The sequence below is a fragment of the Castor canadensis genome, chromosome X, assembly GCF_047511655.1.
Source record: "Castor canadensis chromosome X, mCasCan1.hap1v2, whole genome shotgun sequence".
Classification (NCBI taxonomy): Eukaryota; Metazoa; Chordata; class Mammalia; order Rodentia; family Castoridae; genus Castor; species Castor canadensis.
This window is the reverse complement of record NC_133405.1, coordinates 108,683,852-108,708,084: the sequence shown is the minus strand read 5'-3', so window position 1 is coordinate 108,708,084 and position 24,233 is coordinate 108,683,852. Positions and strand designations below refer to the sequence as shown.

The window sequence follows — 24,233 nt, the reverse complement described above, 5'->3', positions numbered from 1 at the left end:
ATGTACTATATTAAAATTCAAGTGCCTGTTACGTTTTAAATGAGGTGATTGGTATTAAGATACAATGGGAAAAGGGGATTATTAGTAGGCACACTAACAAATATAATGTTGAAATTAACTGACCCATAGCCATTATTTTGGATGTGATTATTGTAGAAACGATAAGGAAGGCATATTTTTTTCATTTAAGAAACTATGATAAATGCTATTAAATTAAGAAAAGGTCAGTTAAAACTTTGGAGGAAGGATAGGTCATGTTTGGCAAAGACAGTTTCACGTTCATTGTAAAAGGAAGAGTTCAGGTCAGAAGGGTTTGGATTATTAAAATTCGAGGAAATGCTTTAGAATCTCAATAAATCTTATAATGTAAAAATCCTCTTATTAATTTATTCAGCAAATGTTTATTTACCATCTACTTAAGCTATTACCAATTTAAAATAGATAGTTATACCTGAAAGATGTTTTATAAAGACCTTGAGCTATATACAAAGATAAAACCTATAATGGATGCACAAAAGATGAAGAGCAAATGAATAAATACTACCAAAAAAATCAAATAGCAAAAAGGAGAGCAAAAGGAGAAGAGAGGGACAAAGGAGATGCATCAAAGTTCGAGAACAATTAGAAATATTAATCCCTCGTCTAGTAACTACTTTAAATGTAAGTAGGATAAATTCACCCAAATGAAGATACAGAGTGACTGAATGAATAAAAATAAGATCCAGTCATATGTTGTGAACAAAAGACTCACTTTAGATTTAAAGACACACCTACACTGAAAATGAGAGAATTAAAAAAGGAATAGACAAATGGTAAACAGAAAATGTTAGGAATGGCTAGACTTATAGCAAACAAAACAGACTTTCAGTCTCAAACTATTTCTAGAGTCAAAGAAGGTCATTAGATAGTAAAAACTGGATCAATTCAGCTGAAAAACAATTATTAATATATGCTCAACCTGCATCAGAGTATGTAAATGCATAAAGCAAATATTGACAGATTAAAGGTGGAAATTAATAGTGATACAATAATAACCAAAGACTATTAATTACTCCACTCATAATGGGTAGAAATTAAAGACAATTAATCAATAAACAAAATGGTGTCATGAAACACACTACTCACTAAATGGACATAATAGACACATATAAAACTTTCCACAGAACAGCAGAACATTCTCTGTGATAGACTATACATTAGGTCACACAACAAGTCTATATGAATTTAGGAAGTTTGAAATCATCTAGGTATCTTTTCTGACCATAGTGGATTAAATAAGGAATCAGTAAGAGCAAGAAAATTAGAAATTCACAGATACTGGAAACTAAATATCACATTCTTGAATAACCATTGGGTTAGAGAGTTAAACCAAAAGGAGATTTACAAATTTTCTCTAAACAAACAAGAAGAAAACAAAGCATTAAACAAACTAATGTGATACAATAAAAAACAGTACTAAGAGGAAAGTTTGTAATTGCACAGCTATGTTTATAAGGTTAGGTATTGAATTTACAAATATTGCCCATCAAAGATGTACAACCATGGAAGGACCTCCATCATATATTCTGATTGGTGTTTAAAATAAGAGTAAGAAATAGCCAAGCAGTGAGTAGAAAGCCATCTAGTTGTCATTTTCATCATCATCATCGTGGTCGTCGTCGTCATCATAGTCATCGTCATCATCTATGATTGCATGAGCTTTTACTACTCTCGGTATAGGAGTATTAACAGAATCATAATCCCATCCCTTCCTGATGAACAGCTTCTCAAGGATGCTTGGCATATTGTAGCCTTTGCTTATGATGAAATCCTTAAAGGCAATTGTTCCATAAAGTTCTTCAATAATGTCTGGTGGATGAACCTCTTCAAGGAAGATCCTGGGGTCAATCAAGGGCTCGTTTTCTCTTAGCTTTTTCCACAGGTAAGGCTTCAAGTACCAGGCTCCATACCTAATCTTCACCCACTTGGATTTATAGGGATCCTGTGGTTGCCGCAGTTTTCTCTCGAAGTTTGTTTCCTGAATGGAGAATCTTAGGGCCTTCACTTTACTGAGCTTCCTGCAGTGCCTGAGCTCTAGAGGAACCATATTCACCTTCTTGATGCAGGAGTCCTTATAGGTCGGTTTGCACTCACAGCCAATATCAAATTGTTGCATAATGAAGTTTTCATCAATGCCCAAGTCTCCAAAAGTGTTAACCCATTCACAGAAGTCGTGCACTCCTTTGGGTATGAATCTTCGTTTCAGAACGTCAAGCAAATCCTTTCTCAGGCGCCTGGGTTTGTGAGACAGCTGGTCTCTAAGAGACTCGGGAATCCTGGGAGATTCCATGTAGATTTTTGTACGAGGCTGTTTGCAAATCTTGGTAGGATCCTTGCGTTCTTTCTCAAGGCCCTGGCAATAAGCCCATGTGTCCTCCATCTTCTTGTCAGGGTCCAGCAATTCCAGCACCTTCAGTAAGAGGTCTGAAGATATATTTTCTTCCAGAGATGGGTAAAGAGCCAAGGGATGCTTGGTCAGGCTGGCTTCGATGTCCTTCACGAATGCCCTGCGTTCTTGCTGGGCCTTGGAGAGCGTGGAAAACAGGCTTGCATCCTTGAGCGGCTTTCTGTGACTCGCTCGGGGGGCTGGGTGAGAAATGGTGGGGAGAAAGGCCTCCTTGGTGCCACGAGTGATCATACCGTCACACGGGGGACAGCCTCTCCTGAAGTCATCCAGCCCTTCCTTCACAAATACCCACCTCCGGCCGTCCAGGGAGGTGGGGAACTTCATACTCTTCTTCTTGTGCTTCGGGAAACACTTGGAAGGCAGTCTGTCGCTGTACCAGGGCTTGCAGTTCATGCCCGGGGGCACTGGCTTCAATACCCAGGGCTGGAAGGACTGCCGCCGCCTCTGGTTTGCCATGGTGCCGCTGGCTCCGAGCCACTGCCGGTAGCCTCAGTGGTTTGTTTCCCCAAGACGCTCTGGTTGCTAGGAGACCCATCCTGGCATGAGATGCTGGGATTCTATCCTGTCCCCTTCCCACCGCCCCCTGCATAGGCCCCCAGTGAATTCCATTCCATTTTGGTTTCCACAGGACTACTGGTGTTTAACACGTGTTACCTTGCAGATTGGCCATCCATATCTCTCCGTTGGTGAAGTATATGTTCAAATTTTTTTACATGTTAAGTTGTATTGCTTGATATAGACCATTGAGTTTTGAGAGTTATTTGCATTCTGGATTTCAAATAAATCATTTGCAAATTTTTCCATATATTGCTTATCCTCTCATTTCCTTAACAATACATTTCAAAGAGAAGAAGATTTAATTTTGATGAAGTCCAATATATTAATTCTCTCCTTTTATGGAGTGCTCTTTTTATGATATATGTAAGAAAATCTTTTCCCAAAGGTCAAAGAGTTTTATTCTTCTAGAATATATATAATCTTCAGTGCTACATTTTAATCTGTTATCTACTGTGATTTAATTTTTATAGATAGTGCAATATATGGATCAAAAATATTTTACTTTTTTGCCTATGGCCAGATGATGATTTTGGAACTATTTGTTTAGAAGGTGTGAGCTGCTCTATATTACCCTTTTAACACTGCAGAAAACTATATTTCTGTGGGTTCTTTTCTGATTGGTTTTTCTATCTTTGCAGCATCTCTATACTGTATTGCTTAATTAATTTAGCTTTATCTTAAGTTCTGAAATCAGGCTGTATTAGTCATCCAATTCTGTTCTTCTGTTACAACGATTTTTGTTGTTTTGTTTAGTTTTGGGTCTGCTAGGTCTTTTAAATTTCTATGGTACTGTGTTTTGATGAATGTTCTATGTAAGTCTGAGGATTGATTTGGGAATACGTTTTTACTGATCCATGAAAAAGGTACATCTCTATTTGCATATGTGTTCTGTCACTTGTCTCAGCATTATTTTGTAGTTTTTGGTGTATACCTGTTATCATTTTTCCTCTGTATTTTCTCTAAATATTTCATATTTTTGATATTATCCTGAGTGGTATTGAGAGTTTTAGGGTAGAGAGGACAGTGCACTAAATCACATTTGCTAGTGATGAATTTGTTTTGTTTTGTTTCTAGGGGACAATGTCTCACTATGTAGCCCAGGCAGTCCCAAATGCTTGTCCTCCTCCCTTAGCCTCCCAAGTACTAGGATTACAGGCATGTACCACCATGCCTAGCTTGTGTTCTTCATTTGTGTATGAATGTATGTATTTTTGGTTGTATTGGAGGTTGAACTCACAACCTCAGGCTTGCTAGGCAAATGCTATACCACCTGAGCCACACTCCCAGTCCTTTTTTGCACTAATTGTCCTTCGGATAGGGTCTAATGTTTTGCCTGGGGCTGATTGATACCCAATGCTCCTACCTATGCTTCTCCCATACTGGGGTTTCAGGCACCTGCTACCATTCTGGACTTGTTGGTTGAGATATGGGTCTCACTAACTTTTTGCCCTGCTGTCCTTGAACTCTGATCCTCACAATCTCCCCCTCCTAAGTAGGTGGGATGACAGAATGCACTACCATGCCTGGCTCTTTTATTCTTCTTTTATGTGTCTGTTTTATCTTGATTTTAAAGATATTATCTCTTTATATAAAGTTATATGCTAATAGTTTTTTTCTTATCAGTAATTTAAAGAGGTGGGCTCTACTGTTTTCTCACGGTGTTTTGGATGAGAAGTTTGATGCCAACCTGGCTTTTGTTTCTTTTTTATTTTTATTGTTGTGCTGGGTGGGGGTACATTGTGACACTTACAAGAGTTTTTATGATATATCAAAGGGTTGAGTGGCAGTGAAAGTGGAAACATGGTTGGAATGGATGAATACAGTCATATGGTTAACAGTGCTTGCTCCAACAATTTACGATAGTTGAAGAATGAAATTTTGGGTGATGACAAAAGAATAGCTATGCTGGATCAAAATTGTAAAACACCTAACTTGGTTTGCTGAGGAGTTTGGCATTCATTTTGTATGTTCTAAAGGGTGTATTTATCATGGATATCAGGAGAAAAAGCAAAATTGAATGTAATCTCAGGAAGAATGCAGTTTTAATAAAGTAGGTATGATCCATGCTTTCAAATAATATGTTAGTAAGCATCTGATGATATATTTGATGTTTAAGTCTCTGGTGACCTTGGAGAAAGAAGCTTCACTGGATCTCCTTCTTCCTTTCTTAAAAAAAATTTGGCTAAGTTTTGTCCATTCCTAATTAGAAATAAAGGATTCCTTAAATTAGCCAAGGTAATAAGCATGGATACGATCTAGTTGTGAGGTCTACTTCACTAACAGGCTTCACTTGTGCATGGGAAGTAATGGGGGTATTCTTTTTTCTTGGAGATACATGGCATGAAGCTTGTAGGTAGGATAGGAACCATCTCACTTGCAAAATTTTGGTGTATATCTGGTATAGGAAGACTTTAGTTAATCTCTGTTCTTGCTAGATACATCCTTCCATTTTGATGCTCTACCGTTTCTGTTGTGGCTTGAAGCTTAATTTTCTCTGCATGCAAGATTCTTTGGCATGGTGGAGAATAAGATTTCTGATGTTTTTGATGCTCACAGCTTCAACACCAGAGTAAAGACTGTCTTCTCAAATGTTAATTTGAGAAAAGATTTTCTCCCATCTGTAGGCTGTCTCTTCATTTTAGTGACTATATCCTTTGCTATGCAGAGCTTTTTAATTTGATGCAATCCCATTTGTCAATCCTTGCTCTTATTTATTGAGCTATTGGAATACTATTCAGGAAGTTGTTTCAGCTATTATTTCATTAAATATGCTTCCTATGCCTTTTCTATTCATTGCCCTTCTGGTGCATGCATGATGTTTGCTTAATGGTTGTCCCCAAAATCTTATAGCTTTCTTCATCTCTTTTCTTTCCTTATCTCAGTTAATATATCTCCCCCTTTCCTTCTTTCATCTTTCTCTTTCTTTCCTTTTCTCCTTCCTTCCTTCTTTCTTGTATTATTATTTCAAAAGACATTGATTCTAACTCAGAAATTCTTTCTTCTGTTTGATCTAGCCTATTGTTGAAGCTTTCACCTATACATTTGTTTAGTGGTACTGGGTTTTGAACTCAGGGCCTTGTGCTGGCTAGGCAGGCACTTTACCACTTAAGCCACATCTTCAGCCTTCTCACTGGGTACTTTAAAATTCTCACTTATTGAATTCTTGTTTCAAGATTTCTGTTTGGTTCTTTTTTTATGATAACTGTCTCTTAACTGAATTTTTCTTTCAGAACAAGAATTGTTCTTCTAATTTCATTGAATTATCTGCCTGTGTTCTCGTCTATCTCACTGAGTTTCCTTAAAATAATTATTTTGAGCTCTTTTGTAGGCATTTCATCGATCTTTTATTTTTGGTATATTGCTAGAGAATTATTTCATTTCTTTGGAAGTGTCATGTTGCCTTGCCATTCCATGCTTCTTGTGTCTCTATATAAATATTTCTACATCTGGTGGATCAGTTGTCTACCAATTTATAGGATGGCTTTCATAGTAAAAGACATTTGCCTGGAGATGTGTCCTGAAATGTTAGTTGGGTAGTCTAAACTAGATTTGATTCCAGATAGGCATTATGTAGTGTATCATTTGTATAGTTTCTTCAGAAGTAATGGATGGTGGCAATGTCTACATGGGCAGTTTCACTTATGGAGCGGTGCTGTTGTGGAAATATTGACAGATGAGAAACCAAGCGACACTCGAAGAAGTGGAGAACTCAGATTTTATTTTACGCTAGCTGGTCAAGATGGATTCACATACCATATCTGGACATTCTCCAAAGGACTCACAGGATATTTAAAAGGCAGTGCAGGGCATCAGGTTACAAGGAATATGCTAGGATTAATTGGGGAACTAGTAGTGAGTTAGAGACCTAAGGTTGTTTTCGATAAGAACAGCATGGGAGACCTGCTTTGGAAAATTTACAAGTGGAGACAAAGGAAGGCAAGAATGGGTGATTACCTCTGCATGGTGCCCTTTATCTCGGCACTGAACTTTCTTTTATAGCTTTAATTGGCAATTTCTCATGCTTTCTGGCCCTGTTTGAGGTAACCTCTTTTACAGCTTTAATTGGCAGCTTCCCATGTTTTATGGCCCTGTTTGAGGGCAATCTTCTCCAGTGCCTGCAGCTGCAAGTATGAGTTGCCCATCATTTTCTGCAGGTTTATGGAGATAAGGCTGCTCTAGAAGACACAAGTATGTGTATGTGTGGGTGCAGTTTGTGCAACAGTGCAGACAGAGTGCCTATCTCAGTCCCTGAGGGCTGCACATGGGTGGAGCCACTCCAAACAGCCTTTGTAAGCACTATGTTGTGAACCTGGTAGAGAAGACAGGCCAACCATCACTGTTAAGAGCCATGCAGGTGTTGAGACCACATGTGAATGTGGCATTGCCTGCCAATCAATGAGCCTAGGGCATTCATCAGTGTGAAAGCCACATAGAGGGGCAGGCCGCAGATGGAAAGCCTGCCCAGGTAGGGCACCGTTAGTGACCAAAGGCTATTATTGTTGTTGGGCTTCTTCACCAGGCTTGGAAAAACATGGTCTGGTACACCCAGCAGCAGTGGAGGGGCACCTTTCAGTGTCTAGTGACTGCTTCTGAGTAGGGCTGCTTCAGCAGGCCTAGGTGTGTATGTGACATCTGTTAGCCTCTGTAGACTTCAAGTAGGCTCATTCTCAAAAACTCACAATATAGTAGGAACCTGAGTGGAGGGTACAATGTGTATTGGGATTCATCTGTGGAATAGTTGGGTGTTACACATTCCCTTACAGTTCCTTAAACTGGGCTCAGAGCCCTCAGGAGCCATACAACTCCCCAGTAACAAAAACTTCATGTGTCCATGGTGTCAATGGTGCTGCTGGGGGTTTCCTATTTACCATTTCCCTATTGTAGAAAGATTCTCCCAGTTTCAAGCTTATCCTGATTGGTTCAACAGGGTGGTTGCTGCAAAGTACTTTGTTACCTTCTTTACAAGGACACCCTGAGTCCATACTCCACAGCTTCTCTGTTTCTTCTGCACTACACTCTGGCACTCTCCCTCAAGTAGTCTAGCCAAATAGCAGATGTTTATTATTTATTTTGGTCCTTCTTTTCGGAAGGGAAGTATGTCTAGTACCTGTAGTCAGCCATGTTGTCAAAAGTCTGAGTATACTCGTGACATAGGAACGACTGAACCAAAAAGAAACTTTTAACTCCAAGCAGTCCATAGGTAGAAAAAACTCTATAGACTTGTTTGGAGTACAAAGATGAGGAAGCATAAAATTTGATTTCAACAGATGTTATACTACAGTAGTTTTTCACTTGTGTTCACAAATGACAGGATTTGCAGAGGTTACTTGGACTGAACTGAAGAAAAGTGGGTCACAGATGGTGGAGTTCAAGCCTCACACTTCTGTAATCAACCATGTTCCATCTGTTTAATGTTTTAGGGTTCTTTGAAACATTGTTTGAAAGTTATTTTCATTGCTAAAAGCTTATAAAAACCACAACATGGGCTAATAAACAGGATTTTATGATAAAGATGACTACTTGTAAATACCATGTAGGCAATAATCTCTGAGCTGGAGGAAAATTAGGGTTATTAACCTCTGTAGAAGATAAGGTTATACCAGGTTTAGTCTGACTGCAAAATCTCTAGGACAATGACTATAGACACCACTACTTTCTAATTTCCTTAATGTCTCACAAAGTAGGAATTTTGTAAATGTCTATCATCTAAGCTAGGGAAGGAAATAAGGTCAGATAAGCATGTGGAGCCAGACTGTAGAGTGTTTTAAGAGTTACAAAAACATAGAAATAGATTAAGTCTATAAAATTACTGAGAAGAAAGTGTCATGAAGTTTAAGAAAAAGGCAGGTGGTAAGAGGAGAGGCAGAGTGTAGCTCATTGGTAGAGACTGTGTTCAGCATGCACACAGCACTAAAAAAATGAAACAAAACACCACAATAGTAACAATTACAGAAGAAGGATATGCAGTAAGGAGACCAGTTAGACAACTACTAATGCTTTGATCAATTCATAGCCTACAAAAAGGAGGCTGTCACTTTTAGGCATTTGATGTATTTGGGGAAGGGAGTTAAAAGGATTAAACATAATTCTTGCCTTAAAAGAGCTTTAGGAATGTACAGAGTCTAAGAAAACAAATAGGTGATTTCAAGGAAGGCTAGGAAATGAAAGAGCAGCTTAGAAACATCTATCTTGATACTTTCTGAACTATCTTAAGAACTTATAAAAAGAAAAAGGCAAGTCCATGTGGCCACAGTCAAGTATATACTTTAAAAAAGTGATCTTTATTATGACACATGTAAGAGTAGTGTTATCTTTAAGGAGAGGGTATGAGAAAGCCTTCTGGGGTTCTAGAAATATCTTGATAGGTGTTGAGTTTCATGGTTGTGTTTATCAAGATGAAAGACATAATTTTTAGAAATTTGTATATATTTTTAAAAGTACCTTTTCATTCCTTCTTGGACAACTCTGGGGACTTATGCTTACAAAACAGATACTTATAATTTACATTTAAAATTCCTCCCAGAATATACCATAATTTAAATTTTTATACTATGATGATCATCTCATATTTACATTTGCTTGGTTAATGATTTGTTGCATCAGCTTTTACTCTTTGAGGTAGCTGCACTTAGGAAAATGTCCTACGGTTATAATGTTTTCATCTTATGCTTTTCTTATCTTCAAAAGCAAGCTGTTCTGCTAAGCAGAAAAAAACCCAGCTCTTTAATATCTGTAGACACAACCATTCCCAAGATTTGACAAACTACACTAAAGTAGAGAGGTCAGTCTATTCTTTTGGAACATGCCAAGGGCACTAAGAAGTAGTACAGAAAGTTCTCTTTTTATGCTGAGAAATATCCTGAAGTTTTCAACAGATGATTTCTGATTTATTTACTGAGCAATAATCCCTAGATCCATAAGAAAAAAAACCATAATATTTTACTTTATTAAAAAGAACATAATAAGAGCTTATACAGTATGTTTATCACTGAACCATAATATGATTAACACATGGCAGACAAAAACCTTTTGGGTTTAAAAATAGCTTTATTTAGCATACCAAAAAACACAGAAACATAAGAAAACCCTATCTAATATAAACATAAAAAATAGTTAAATACCATAATTTAATGTAAACCAAGCATTTAAAAATGTGAAATATTATAATAAAATACACAGAACTGAGTTAAAAGTTACCTCCACAGTTACTGGATTAGATAATCAATCTTGAAGAAATCATCATTAGCAATGAAACAAACAACATCTCTGCACTGGTCAATAGGAAAAGAAAAAATAATTTTGTTTTTTAAAACAAATACAATTTATTGTGATATTTAGAGTAAGGAAGCAAAAAGTGCCAGTTTTAGGATTCCAGATACAACTAATGCATATAGAGGCTTGCAAATTATTCCACTGGAAGACCACTGAGCACATTCTTTTATTTAAATACAAACTGATTGATTCAGTTTAGTTACTGCTTAAAAAAAGTACTAAATACATTCTGCAAAAATAAACCTTTATTATAAACAATCAAAGGCGAATGTAATATCAGTCAGGTAAGAAAGGCAAAAGCATAAAAATATATATTATTCAAGATAAGCCTCTTAATTATAATAAATGTTAAGAAACTCGGTTTATAAAACCAGATGGGGTAGCAAAAGGGATTTAAAAAATTTAAAACCCAGACTATATTCAAACAAAACAAATCTCAGACAATGTTTTTGATGACAGTAGTATGTTGTTTATTCTCTCATTATCATGCAAAAGCTGCCATGAGATCTGTTGCTGATGCAGCTATTACTATGGAGCAGTGTTTTCTTTAACTAATAATTAAAAATCTACAGTTATTGATCAGCTTAAACATGACTTTTGCTTCAAGGATCAACATTCATTCTTATACTGCAATTCAGACACCTTTAAGAGGCAGCATTAAATCCAATACCAAGAATTCAGAATGTAAAACAAAGCTGCAAGAAAAGATAACTAGTAATACAACATCCTGTGTCTTTGTCTAATTCTGTAGTTCTCAAAGTTTTGGCTCCTCATAAATTCCCTTAACTGCTTTCAAGGAACTCCAGGGGTCCACGGGCTCTACATTGAAAATTGCTGGTCTCATTTAAAACTTGGTATTAATGACAAAAACAGTTTAAAACATAGGAGCTTTAATTTTCATTAAAAAAAACCCCTCAAACTACACGGGTACATACATAAATAACTGGATCAAACTGTCCCACCTTGAGATTTAATTAGAAACCAAAGATCACCATGTACTTTCTGAGACTACTATCAAGATATAATCATTCTTAGTCTATGAAAGTTACAAAATCTATTAAACTACATTTGCTTTAGTTCCCTTTCCAACATTATTTCGCCCTGTTTGTACTGAGTTGGCAACCATCTTTAAATTGGCACAACTTTATGCAGACCATATTATGGCAGGGGTTAAGTAACAACCCACATACTTAGATTAGGACTATGTTAGCTATTTATGGAGCAGCTGGCTCTATTTCTCACTATGTGAAAGCTCTGGTCAATTTTAGAAAAACAGGAAGAAATTTCTCCCCAAATCCCCATAATAACTTTAGAATCTTACACTTGGATAGTTCTTTACATTGTACAAATTGGTTATACACACATCATCTCATTTGACCTTTTTTCCTTTCTGAGTCAGTTTACATTGGCAGTTCATTAACAGCCTGTTCCCTCTGCTCCAAGGGAAAAGTAAAATCCCTATAGTTAGAAAAAAATCTGATGAAAATACAAAACAAAATAACAATGAGATCTATGTGGGAACAATAACTAGATTTGATGTGCACCTACCACAACACACATTTTGCAATCTTCTTCCACACACTGAGTGATACAAAAATCACAGTTTATAATTTAATAGAAAATTGTCTCTTAATAATCTTTAGGCAAAGACTTCGGCAAAACTATTTATTTCAACTAAATTCTGGGGTGCTTGAAGAATGTGTGATGGTAAAGAGAAAATAAATAGTAAAGCAAAAAAAGCAATGAAACAGTGAGAAGAAAATAATTATTGCTCACCCCCAAGTGAGCAAAGGTGTAATCAGCCTGTCACTAATACCTATTTCCAGTTTAGAAATTATTCCATTGCCAGGAAAACCTCCCCACCAACATTTTAGTACAAATAGCGTGAGATGCTAAGTAAACTGTTTTATTAGGAGTGGGGGGAGGAGTCAATCAAGAAGAAAACCCCTAGGGCAAAATGAGCCAAATACCAGGAAAAACCAATGATTTTCTTGTTGTACACTATCAGCAAGTTATTGCTGTGTGTGCACATGCTCTGTTCCTGTATCTCTTTCTGGGATGTTTTTAAAATTGAGAATGACTCCATGTATTTTTCCCTTCGAAGGTAGAAGAAGAAATAGGAGATTAACAAAAGCTTGTAAGAATTAGAAAGCATGCTAAGTATATACTTTTTGCAAAATTCTACAGCATGTTGCTGGCTATTATATAAATTTCTGGTGCCCCCTTTTTCCAATTTTGGTGAGTAATATTCTCCTTACAAGTAATTTAGATAGAAGTTAATTTTTAAGACAGTTGCACATGTACTAGGTTGATACACACATGTGGATATATCCATATGTATACATACATAATACATATATATTACGTATATATGTATACATATGTATTATGTATGTATATCTCACCACATACCATGGAGACCCCCCCACTGGTATGCTTTTCCCTTTGCACATATTTCCTCTAGCAAAAATGAGTTTGGATAATGATTTTATAATGGGAAACAAAATTAAGAAAATCAAACCAGCAAGTGTGAAGTGGTATGCTATAAGACTCTAATAAAATAAGTCAATGCACATTTATGTAGTGGTAAAGTGCTAGAAAGTCCTTTCATTAGTATTTTAAAAATGATTAGAGTAAAAAGAAGTTTGCAGCTTTATTTGATGGTGGTGACCACAGGCACCATAGCAATGGCACTGGCTGAGTTAGAATTGACAATGTCCTCATACTCTGGGGGTGGGTCTAAATGAGGTTCTGTTTCACTCCTCCGTAAGTTCACCTGGCCAGTGGCTTCTTCATAGGTCGGTGGGGGATCACAGTTGGACAGGCGAGTGGAGACAGAATCTGAGCGCCCAACTACATATTCCAGAAAGCCTGGAGACAATCCACTGCTATCAAATACTTCATCTGGTGGTGGAGGCGGAGTGATAATATTAAGGTGCTGAGGGAAAGGAATGTGGCCTTCAGTCACTGTCTGTCTTCGAGTTTTGTTTCTTAGGAAGCATCTCCAGATTAGGAAAATGACAAGGAGGATAATGAAGAGGCCAAAGATTAATGGAAAGGTAAGATAAAACTGAAACCAGTCACTTCCTCTGCTACTCTCTCCTTGCTGCGCTTTTGTGTAAGTGCTCCAAAACTCCTTCTGAAAATACAAAACAATATCAATTGAAAATCAGTACTCAAAAGATAGAAAATATCAGATGAACAAACATCTGGGCTCAATGAATATAATGAACAAAAGACCCAAACCAGGTTTGTTGGTTAAAATGATCTACAGCCTGTATTTTCTATGACAAAAAATTACAAATGCAGAAACTCCTCGACTTAGAATGGGGTTATGCCCCAGGAAACCTGACATAAGTTGAAAATATCATTAAGTGAATATGCATTGAATAAACTTAATTAGCAAACATTATAGCTTAGCACACAGCACACTGTACAGATTGGATCATTTCCCCTTGTGATCACATGGTGAAGTGGAAAGCTATAGCTTTTAGCTGCTCTCCAGCACCCAAAGAGAGCATCTTACTGCATAGCGCTAGCCCAGGAAAATATCAAAATTTAAAGTACAGTTTCTACTGAATACATGTCACTTTCACACCACTGCAATGTCAGGAAACTGTAATTTAAACCATTATTAGTTGGAGATCATCTGTGCATCATTGTGCTCACTCTGGATCTTTTTCAAGACCTGTAGTTATTTACATTTTCAGCTATGATATTTTAGAGTGAAAAAATAAGGAATGAACATTTTTTCCTTTTCAGATCATATCAAATAATTTTCCTTTACAAATAAATATAAGTCAAGTGACACTCTCCAAATCCAACTTTGAGGTTCTCATTGTATGATCACCATCATTCTTAATAATGTGTGCTAGTTTAGGCTGTTGTAGTACCCAAACACCCCATGGATGAACACTTTGTTTTCTAATGGTTCCTTTTGCAGTCTTCCTCCAACAGATATTCCTCCTCAATTACACTGCCAACTGCAAAGTTTACTGCACATTTCACTGAAGACTGAAATTACATATTATTCCTAGGAGAGACCTGAGGGTAGTATAGATACCATATTAGGGTAATTTTGAAACTGAAATTTAATCACAACTGATTGCTCAAGTATTTCATGTCTTTAACGTTTGTGAGGAAAACATTTAAAAGAATACAAAGGAAACTAGACCCAGTTACTACTTAAAGAGATTTGGACAACTCCTTCCTTTAGGCCTTAGTTAACCTCACCTATAATATGAGATAATACAAACCTACCTCATAGGTTGTCTCAGCATTAAATAACATACACAACATGTCTGATTGATTCTCTGGCATATAAACAATAAATAGTTAAGGATTACTATTAATTTTTTTACATATTATACTCAAGTTTCTAGTTCAAAATGACTGATTAATCATTAATCTATCCCATACCTTGCTGGAAAGGTTACCGTAATCTCAATACTATTGGCTCCATTTCTTTGTTTCTTTCTCTTTCTCTTTCCCTTTCCCTTCCCCTTCTCCTCTCCTCTCCTCTCCTCTCCTCCCACTCTTTCTCATCACTGTGATGGATACCTGAGAGAATCATTTTAAAAAGAGGAAGGATTTATTTTGGCTCATGGTTTCAGAAGGTTAAGTCCACCTGTCCATGGTCACTGCTTCTATTGTTTCTGGGCCTCTAGTGAGGCAGTACATCATGGTGGAAGTGTGTGGTGGAGCAGAGATTATTACCTCATGGCAGGAAGCAGAAAGGGACCCAGAAAGGGACCAAGGAAGTGGCCTGGTACAAGATATACCACCCCTGCCCTCCCCAAATGCCCCAACTGACCTACTTCCTCCAACTGGTCCCAATAATACCATCAAGTTCTGAATCCATGAGGGTCAGAACCTTCATGATCCCATCACCTCTCAATGATTGGATACACCAGCTAGAGACCAAATTTCAATACATGTGTCATTTGGGGGAAATTTCACACGCAAACTACAACACTATTTTTGTAGTACTGGAAAGAAAAGGCACAGATTACATACAGCATTAAAAGTAAAAATGACCATGTCCTGGTTTGCAGAAGATAGTCCTAGCTTATGCTTGTTCTGAAATCATCATCATCATCATCATCATCATCACCACCACTGCCATCATCATTTGTGGTGCTGGGGATCAAATCCAGGGCCTGGCGCATGCTAGTCAAGTTCTATTCCACTGAGCTACATTCTTGGCCCTTGACTCCATTTTACAACGTTTAAACTTAGTCAATAAGTACTTTTTTTAGAATCATATTTATTTTCAGGTATTACATGATGCCTGGATTATTGATTGAGGTGGGGTCTTGCTGACTTTTTGTCCTGACTGGCCTTGAACTGTGATCCTCTCAATCTCTGTCTCTCAAGTAGCCAGGATTACAGATGTGAGCACCATACCCGGCCTCCAACAGTGTATAATTTTAAAAGCACGTTTATTATTTTTAAAATGCTTTAGGCTGGGGATGCAGCTCAGTGGTAGAGGGCTTGCCTGGCATGCACTTAGGCCCTGGGTTCCATCGCCAGCACCACACAGAATAAAGAAGCTTCATATATCTATAAATTTAATGAGTTTTCACCTGTGATTACATTGTTAGTGAAGCAATAGAGTCATTTGATGATTTCAGGATTTTGGTGTCATCCTGAAATGAATGCTGTATCTGGGGCATATTTGTTTCTACTTTGGGATCCTTTTTATATTAGATCTTACATATTTTCACTTGATTTTTAAAAGTACATTCATTATGAATATGTACACAGCTCTAGTAAATCATAAATATTTCTCATAACATATACCAATTCATCTTAGAAAAACATAATGTTGCAATTGCAATGTACCTTAGAGAATATCTGGTTTCAGGGTAAAACACTGATGACTTTGCATCACTACTATACCCACAGAGTGCTTTAAAAGGCTGTGTGACTAAGTAAATAAGATGTAACGACTATAAAACATGTAACTGTGGTGCTCAGAGTCTTACTTTGGATTAGGTTTTGTATTTTATGTAAAAACCATGACTTGTTGAGGCTAGTGTTAGGCAAAAATACAAGATCCTACCTTAAACATAACAAAAAAAGCAAAAAAGGGCTGGGGGTGTAGATTAAGAGTGCTGGCCTAGCAAAGTGTGAGGCCCTGAGTTTAAACTCCATTATTGCCTAAAAAAGTGTATATTGCTAACTTCTTATTGTCATTTTTACAACCAGCAATTTTAATTATATAAAGTAACTTTCAGAAAGCAAATTTTAATTATGTAAAATGTTACCAATGAAGAGACAGCTTAAAAAGAAAACAAATCACTTGCAATCTCATCACAAAGATGTAAGCATTAGTAACAGTTTAGCTGACATTATTTAAAAATGTTTTACATCTTTCTCCCATGCTTCCAATCACAATTGCACACCTGCATAAATACAGTCTTTAAAAATTATGGGCAGAGTGGCTCAAGCAGTAAGAGTGTCTGCCTACCTAGCAAGCATGAAGCCCTGAGTTCAAACCCCAATGCCACCAAAAAAAAATTTTTTTTTTTAATCAGACTTCCCTAAGTGGAAAAAAAAGAAATCAATCATCTACTTCTGGAGACCTACCACTTATCTGTTCAAGAGTCAATTTTCTTTTGCCTCCAGGTGAAAATTTACCCTCTATCTTCCTTGTCTCTCAGATTACCACATCCTTTGCTTCCATTTTATCTTGTCCATGAATGCAAATACATATATTTCAAATAAATAATTATTTTAAATAATTATGTAATGCTAACCTTGGATAAACACAATAACACATGGCTCTTTTATATTGTCTGCAGTACGTTGGGAAAACCAAGCATTAATAATGCAAATGAGCCTTTTTGCATGTTTGGCTTGTATGATTCAATTTCTAGTTTCTTTGATATGATGGGATATCATCATTATTATTGTTTGCTGGGTAAAAATAAGGAAAAATAATTAGATGTTTATTTTGAAGCGATAAAAAGAAACCTTAAGCAAAAATGGACTTAGTAAACCCAATTTTAATTTTATATGGAGTAGCTTAGTCTTTATTACATCAAATAATATAGGTACTATTATCACACCCATTTTGCAGGTGAGGAACTGGTGGCCCAAAGAGGTTACATAGTATAACTTTAAAATCATTTAACATGTAAACTTTGGAGCTGGGGTTTGAACCCAAGAGGTCTGGCACGAAAGCAAATAAAAAAGCAATCTGCTTTGACATAAGATATTTCAAACCAATTTGGCCACCCTCCTAGAAAATTCTATTTTATTTATATGTTTAATGTGTATGAAAAGCAAGCCTGCTTATGTTACAAATAAAATATTTTCAATTAAGTTAACAATGGTCCAAATATAAAGGTACTGACAGATTTGTTTCTTTGGAAAATACACTTATTTTTTTCCTGAGGGCAGAGGATCAGATAAAAATTCACTTGAAATCAAGATCACTGTTATGAAAATTAACCAAAAGATACTCAGAAAGAGGAAATAATTTCAAGACTTTAGTACAGTAGTGCTTTAGAGGGAAAGAAAGCTAGTAGTTAACAATTATGCTTAAAGCAGCACAATTTTAACCCAATCAAGAAGTTCTATGATAATTAAATATCTTATAGTAATCTCAAGCATAATGTAAAGGATTTGTTTAATGAAGAATAGTTATTAAAGGGAATCCATAGCTATAGGACAAGCTAAAGTTATGCAAATAATTTCATAACATCTGAAGTTGCCACAGAGGTCTGACAACCATATCAGAGGGAGGAGCCCCAAAAGGGAGCTGTTTTATCATGGTAGGAGAATTACAGAACAAAATTTAGTAGGTGCAAGATTCTATCAAAGAATTTTTGCTTTCCTTTTATAGAATATATGCTTTACTATTTCAATTTTTCTCACTGCCATTTATTAATAGAACTTGAGTGACTCAAGGCCTGAAGACCTTTACCCATAACTGGAAAGAGTACAGTTGAATATGTTTTGCCACCTTTGATTAATCAGATCAGAACCTACCTGGGACAGCTGGGAAGTGGGTGATTGCCCAGTTTGTACTGCTGAGGAGGGCCCAGCAGCATTTATAGACAATATTTGTGTGGTTTCTCCCTTCCTGGAACAAGAAAGACAGGCAAAGGAAGGGCAGTCTGTAGGAGATGAGGGATTTTAAAGTAATTCTAACTCCAAAAACTCCTTTGTTGAGAGGAGGACAAGCAACTTGCAAGTTGGAAATTCAACACTAACTGCCAATCATTTATAAAGGACAGCTGAATTCAGAGACCAATTCCACAGGTTTGTTGCTAAACAGAGTCACCTGGATTATGTGTATTACATAGGACAAGGAATTGAGATGACAACAGAATAGAAATGATGCAAAGATATTACCCTTTCCAAAAACAGGGTGATTCTTGCTCTTTTATTTACTAGCTTTGTGGTTTTAAAAATGATACTAATAGGAGGAGACCAAGATAGTGGATAGCCAACAGACCCTGGAACCCTGAGTCCGAAAGAATACTTCAGATTCATGGCATTAAGGATCAGATAAACTGGCTTTTTTCACCAACTGAGATACCACCAATACATAGGGGGAACATAATGTACAACAATCAACCTTTAAATTAGCTTTTTATAGCACATAACAGCCCTAGAAGCCCAGGCGCTGCTAGAAAGCTGTTTTTTCTTTCTCCCCTCTCCCCCTGTTCTTTTCTCCTTTTTCTGAAGAGCAAAAACACAACACAGAGAACTACAGAATGGGTTCTGCAAGCATCTGGGACATCCTGGACCTGCCCAAATTCATGGACATGAAACCTCTGACTGCCATCTACCTGCACCCACACAGGCTGACCCTAGATACCACCGAGTAAAACTACAACCCCTCCAGGTGAGCAGGCACATCATCTACTCTAGAGGGAAACACATAGTCCAGCACAGCTTATGGGCAGATTGTATCCTTCCTAGACAAAATTGGTGGCCTGATAAACAGAGGGAAATTTTCACTTCTGCCTGGTAGGAGTGGGACAGAGTGCTTAGATGATCTAGCCTGTGTGTGGGCAGAGTGGCCAGTCTGGGGAAAATAACAACACATTCAACCATCTTGGAGAAACTGGTAGTGAACTGAAACTAACAGACTTCCCAGAGAAAAGCAGTCAACAAAAAGCTCAATTCTAGCTCCCAGGCTAGCCCTGTGGGCAGAAGGGGCTGGCGGTTGGTCACATACCAGCTATTTGCAGGACCATTTCTGAAAACCTGTCTACAAAAAAAAAAAAAAATCCCACACTGACACACACAGTCCATCCCCCCAAAGAAGAACCTGGGCATAAACACGCTGAGCAGACTCCCCGCTCCTCCCAAAGCTGTCTGATAGAGAGGGCACCCATCAACTGCCACAAAGCCCAGCACATCAACCTTAGGGAGGAGCAGGAAAACAGAGAAAGCCCCTGTCAGAAGGGTCAGCATCTGGATTAAAAATCTGAGGAAAGAGCCGTCATTTCACTGAAAGGAAACCCACTCCTCTCTATAATGAGGAAGAAATTTGGACTACATACGTGTGTGTGTGTGTGTGTGTGTGTATTTAAAATTTTTAATTTTTTTCCCCATTTTTTCCTTTCTTTTAAATTTGTTGTTACCCATCTCCTTTTTCCATTCTATCAAAATTTCAATTTGCTTAGCTTTCTCTTGTTCCAGTTTCCTTTCTCTCCCCCAATTTTTCTTCTGTTCTCTCTTCATTTTTTATCCTTACTTTCTTCTCCTTCTCCTCCATTTCCCCCGACTGTCACTACCTTCTCCAAACTAACCACTCACTGAGTAGTCTATTATATCAACTCTACATGTTACCCCTATCCTTCCTATCCCTCTGTAATCCCAGACAATAGCACCTTCCCCCACAATGACTGAACTAAACTTTATTGCCCTGTAGCCCCAATACCTCATACCTCTTCTCCCCCTTGCCTCATCCCTCCATCACTGCTTCTCTTCTAGTGCCATCATTTTAATTACCTAAGTTTGATACTCTCTATGCAAACAACTGTTACCTCCCCAATACCCACTCTTTATAGATGATGTTGCCAAGGGTTTCATATATTAGGTAAATAACTGGCTTGGCACTGAATCTGTGAATTTATCATTGCTAAGTTACAACTCTAGGTCACTAAGCTGAAATGTTATAACAACTTAGCTAACAACTAAGCTAGTCAGAGCATAGAAATTAAGTCAAGGGAAAGATAACAGGTGATTAAAACACCCAACTAAATAATCAACAACACATGAGCAAAGCACAAAATAGAAACGTAGAGAAAAAAAGAAGGTAAGGGAATATGACTCCTCAAAAGTCTAACAATCACACAATAGAGGGTTTGGTGGAAAGTGAAGGGTATGAATCCCCAGTTATTGACCTTAGAACAAAGATGATAAGGATGTTCAATGAGCTTAAAGAGGACACACAGCTATCCGGCTTTGCTAGGGGAGGTGAGTCCGGCCGCGGTGGTACCGGCGGCCGAAGAAAAAGCGGCCGCGGCGGCTTAAGGACCAAGCTGGGGGGGGGGGCGGCGGACTACGACGGAGCAGCCTTGAGCCCTGCAGGGGCCGTCGCGCGGGGGACCCACCCGCTCTCCCTCTGTTTGGGCGTCCAAGTGCTGTCCACCGTTCTTTCATTCCTCCCTGCACCTCCTTACCTTCACTTTTGCCCTGGTTCTCTTTTTTTCTTTCTGCCCTGCTTGTCGCCTCCTCTCCTCACTCTATCCCTCCAGCCTCCTTCCCTGGCTCATTCTGCCCAGGAAAGTTTGGTTTAACCCCACCTCTGCCCCCCAAAAAATCAGGTCAACTAGATTAGGAGTAGGGGGAGATGTAGGAGGTGGTAGTGTTTAGAAAAGGATGTGGGAATGGAAGGGGTAGATGAGTCAACCCTGTTACAAAATTCCAAGGGTGGTGTGTTACCTGATCCTTTTCGTGCGTGGAGTTCTGGGGGTCGGGAGGTTTGGCCTTTATTCCCACATTCAAAGTTGGAACCGCCCCCAAATTAAGAATGGAGTTTTAGTACCCACTTGTGGCAGGAATCCTGGGGGGAAGGGGTCCTTTTTCCCTTCCCCTTCCTTTTTCTTTGGCAACCCACACCCTTCCACAAACGCTCACCCAAAAATTAAACACCAAGATCCTCTAACTTATTTGGAATTGACTGATGAAGACATAAAGCCAGTTCCGCTCTATGTGTTTTGAGGTGGAGTGAGTGGTTTTTCTTCATTTTTAAATGGCCAAATGACAGCTTGACCCAGTTTGCTTTCCAATCAAAGGGCATTTTTTTGAATGTCTCTTTGTGGCCCAAGAGCCAATGCAAAAATGGTGGCGTCTTATAATGGCGGTACATCTGCAGCAGCAGCAGGTCACCACCACCACCATCATCACCACCTTCCACACCTTCCTCCTCCTCACCTTCACCACCACCACCACCACCCTCAACACCATCTTCATCCGGGGTCGGCTGCTGCTGTGCACCCTGTACAGCAGCATACGTCTTTGGCAGCTGCCATGTTAAACCCTGGGCAACAACAGCCATATTTCCCATCACCTGCACTGGGTCAGGCTCCTGGACCAGCTGCAGCAGCCCCAGCTCAGGTACAGGCTGCTGCAGCTGCTACAGTTAAGGCGCACCATCATCAGCACTCGCATCATCCACAGCAGCAGCTGGATATTGAGCCGGATAGACCTATTGGATATGGAGCCTTTGGTGTTGTCTGGTCAGTAACAGATCCAAGAGATGGAAAGAGAGTAGCACTCAAAAAGATGCCCAACGTCTTCCAGAATCTGGTCTCTTGCAAAAGAGTCTTCCGGGAATTGAAGATGTTGTGTTTTTTTTAAACATGATAATGTACTCTCTGCCCTTGACATACTCCAAGCTCCACACATTGACTATTTTGAAGAAATATATGTTGTCACAGAATTGATGCAGAGTGACCTACATAAAATTATCGTCTCTCCTCAACCACTCAGCTCAGATCATGTCAAAGTTTTTCTTTAGCAGATTTTGCGAGGTTTGAAATATCTCCATTCAACTGGCATTTTACATCGAGACATTAAACCAGGGAATCTCCTTGTGAACAGCAACTGTGTTCTAAAGATTTGTGATTTTGGATTGGCCCGAGTGGAAGAATTAGATGAATCCCGGCATATGACTCAGGAAGTTGTTACTCAGTATTATCGGGCTCCGGAAATCCTGATGGGCAGCCGTCATTACAGCAATGCTATTGACATCTGATCTGTCGGATGTATCTTTGCAGAACTACTAGGACGAAGAATATTGTTTCAGGCACAGAGTCCCATTCAGCAGTTGGATTTGATCACAGATCTGTTGGGCACACCATCACTGGAAGCAAGGAGGACAGCTTGTGAAGGCGCTAAGGCACACATACTCAGGGGTCCTCATAAACAGCCATCTCTTCCTGTACTCTACACCCTGTCTAGCCAGGCTACACATGAAGCTGTTCATCTGCTTTGCAGGATGTTGGTCTTTGATCCATCGAAAAGAATATCCGCTAAGAATGCCTTAGCCCATCCCTACCTAGATGAAGGGCGACTAAGATATCACACCTGTATGTGTAAATGTTGCTTTTCCACCTCTACAGGAAGAGTTTATACCAGTGACTTTGAGCCCGTCACCAATCCCAAATTTGATGACACTTTTGAGAGAACCTCAGTTCTGTCTGACAGGTTAAAGAAATTATTCACCAGTTCATTTTGGAACAGTAGAAAGGAAACAGAGTGCCTCTCTGCATCAACCCTCAGTCTGCTGCTTTTAAGAGCTTTATTAGTTCCACTGTTGCTCAGACATCTGAGATGCCCCCGTCTCCTCTGGCGTGGGAGTAACAGTGGAGGAAAATGTACTACTTAAGATGTAATGTAGCTTTCCACTGGAGTCTGGGATTTGCAATTCTGGAGGTTAATCATGCTTGTACTGTAATTTTACTAATGAAGTTTTAAATTAACAACCACTACTTGTATGATATGAATAATATTTAGAAATGTTACTAGACTTTTAATCTTGTAAAGTGGTTGTGCTTTTAGAAGAAAAAATATTTTACCCAGAGTTGCACGTTTTATGAAATTAGTGCAGCTGTAAAGGCTCACCTCAGAACAAAAGAGAATTGAACCAAATTTGGGAGTTGGGGCTTTTGTTTTGTTTTTCTTTTTTTAAAAAATGAAGTGAGATTGTACACACACACACACACACACACACACACACACACACGACAGTCATACATTTTGATATTTGAGCCATTCCTAAAGATTTGGTGTTTTCTAAAACTAAAGAATCTAGAAACCTTGCCTGCGACCAATCTTGGAGCCACGTGAGCTGATCGTGGCTGCACCTGGGGGGGGAGGGGCATGCCACCTAATGATCAAGCCCTATAATTAGCTTCTCGTTAGAGCCGTAATGGTGATGTGTGCTGTCTAAAATCCAATGTTGTGGGTAGAGAGAATGAGTTTTGTGATTAGGAGACTAAACTTTTGTTTTCCTTACCCAGTATAAATATATATATATATACATATATATATATATTTAATCTATTTTTAATTAGAAGTTTTTCTGCTCTTTCTTACATAAAAGAACCCCAAGCATGCATCTTTCATGTGTGTAAATAATTCATTTCTGGGCTAATTTCAAAAGAATCCCAACATTGCTGTATAGAGAAAGAACTAGCTTGCACATTTTAGGTCTGTGAAATTTTGTGAGACTTTTCCTGCACTGGATAGTGAAAAATAATAAAAGATAAAAACAAATTTTAAAAAAAAGCCACAAAAAAAGGCACATAGGGAATTATGTCAAATGTGTTTGTGTCCTTAGGCAAAGCTGTGGGAGTCTTGAAATGTCACAGTAGTAAATAACTTATACTTTTTGACAAATTCTTTTCTCTGTTGGGACACTGAGCTCTGTGAATATGTATATACAAATGCCGGTCGAAGGCCTCTACCTCCTGGAGCTATACAA

At 38.3% G+C, this 24,233-nt stretch overlaps 1 protein-coding gene and 2 pseudogenes across 1 annotated transcript in view; 1 reads left to right on the top strand and 2 right to left on the bottom strand.

Annotated features, from left to right (window-relative positions):
- Positions 1-1,206: 1,206 nt before the first annotated feature.
- On the bottom strand, positions 1,207-3,023 carry LOC109675171 (protein FAM47E pseudogene; annotated as a pseudogene).
- A 7,008-nt stretch (positions 3,024-10,031) lies between these two features.
- The window catches only part of Prrg1 (proline rich and Gla domain 1), a 110,001-nt gene continuing 95,799 nt past the window's right edge, over positions 10,032-24,233 (bottom strand). Inside the window, exon 4 of the mRNA XM_074064196.1 lies at positions 10,032-13,415. Coding sequence (XP_073920297.1) covers positions 12,930-13,415 — 486 coding nt within the window. The 3' untranslated portion in view covers positions 10,032-12,929. The remainder of the gene's footprint in view (positions 13,416-24,233) is intronic.
- Positions 21,096-23,384, top strand: LOC109680271 (serine/threonine-protein kinase NLK pseudogene; annotated as a pseudogene).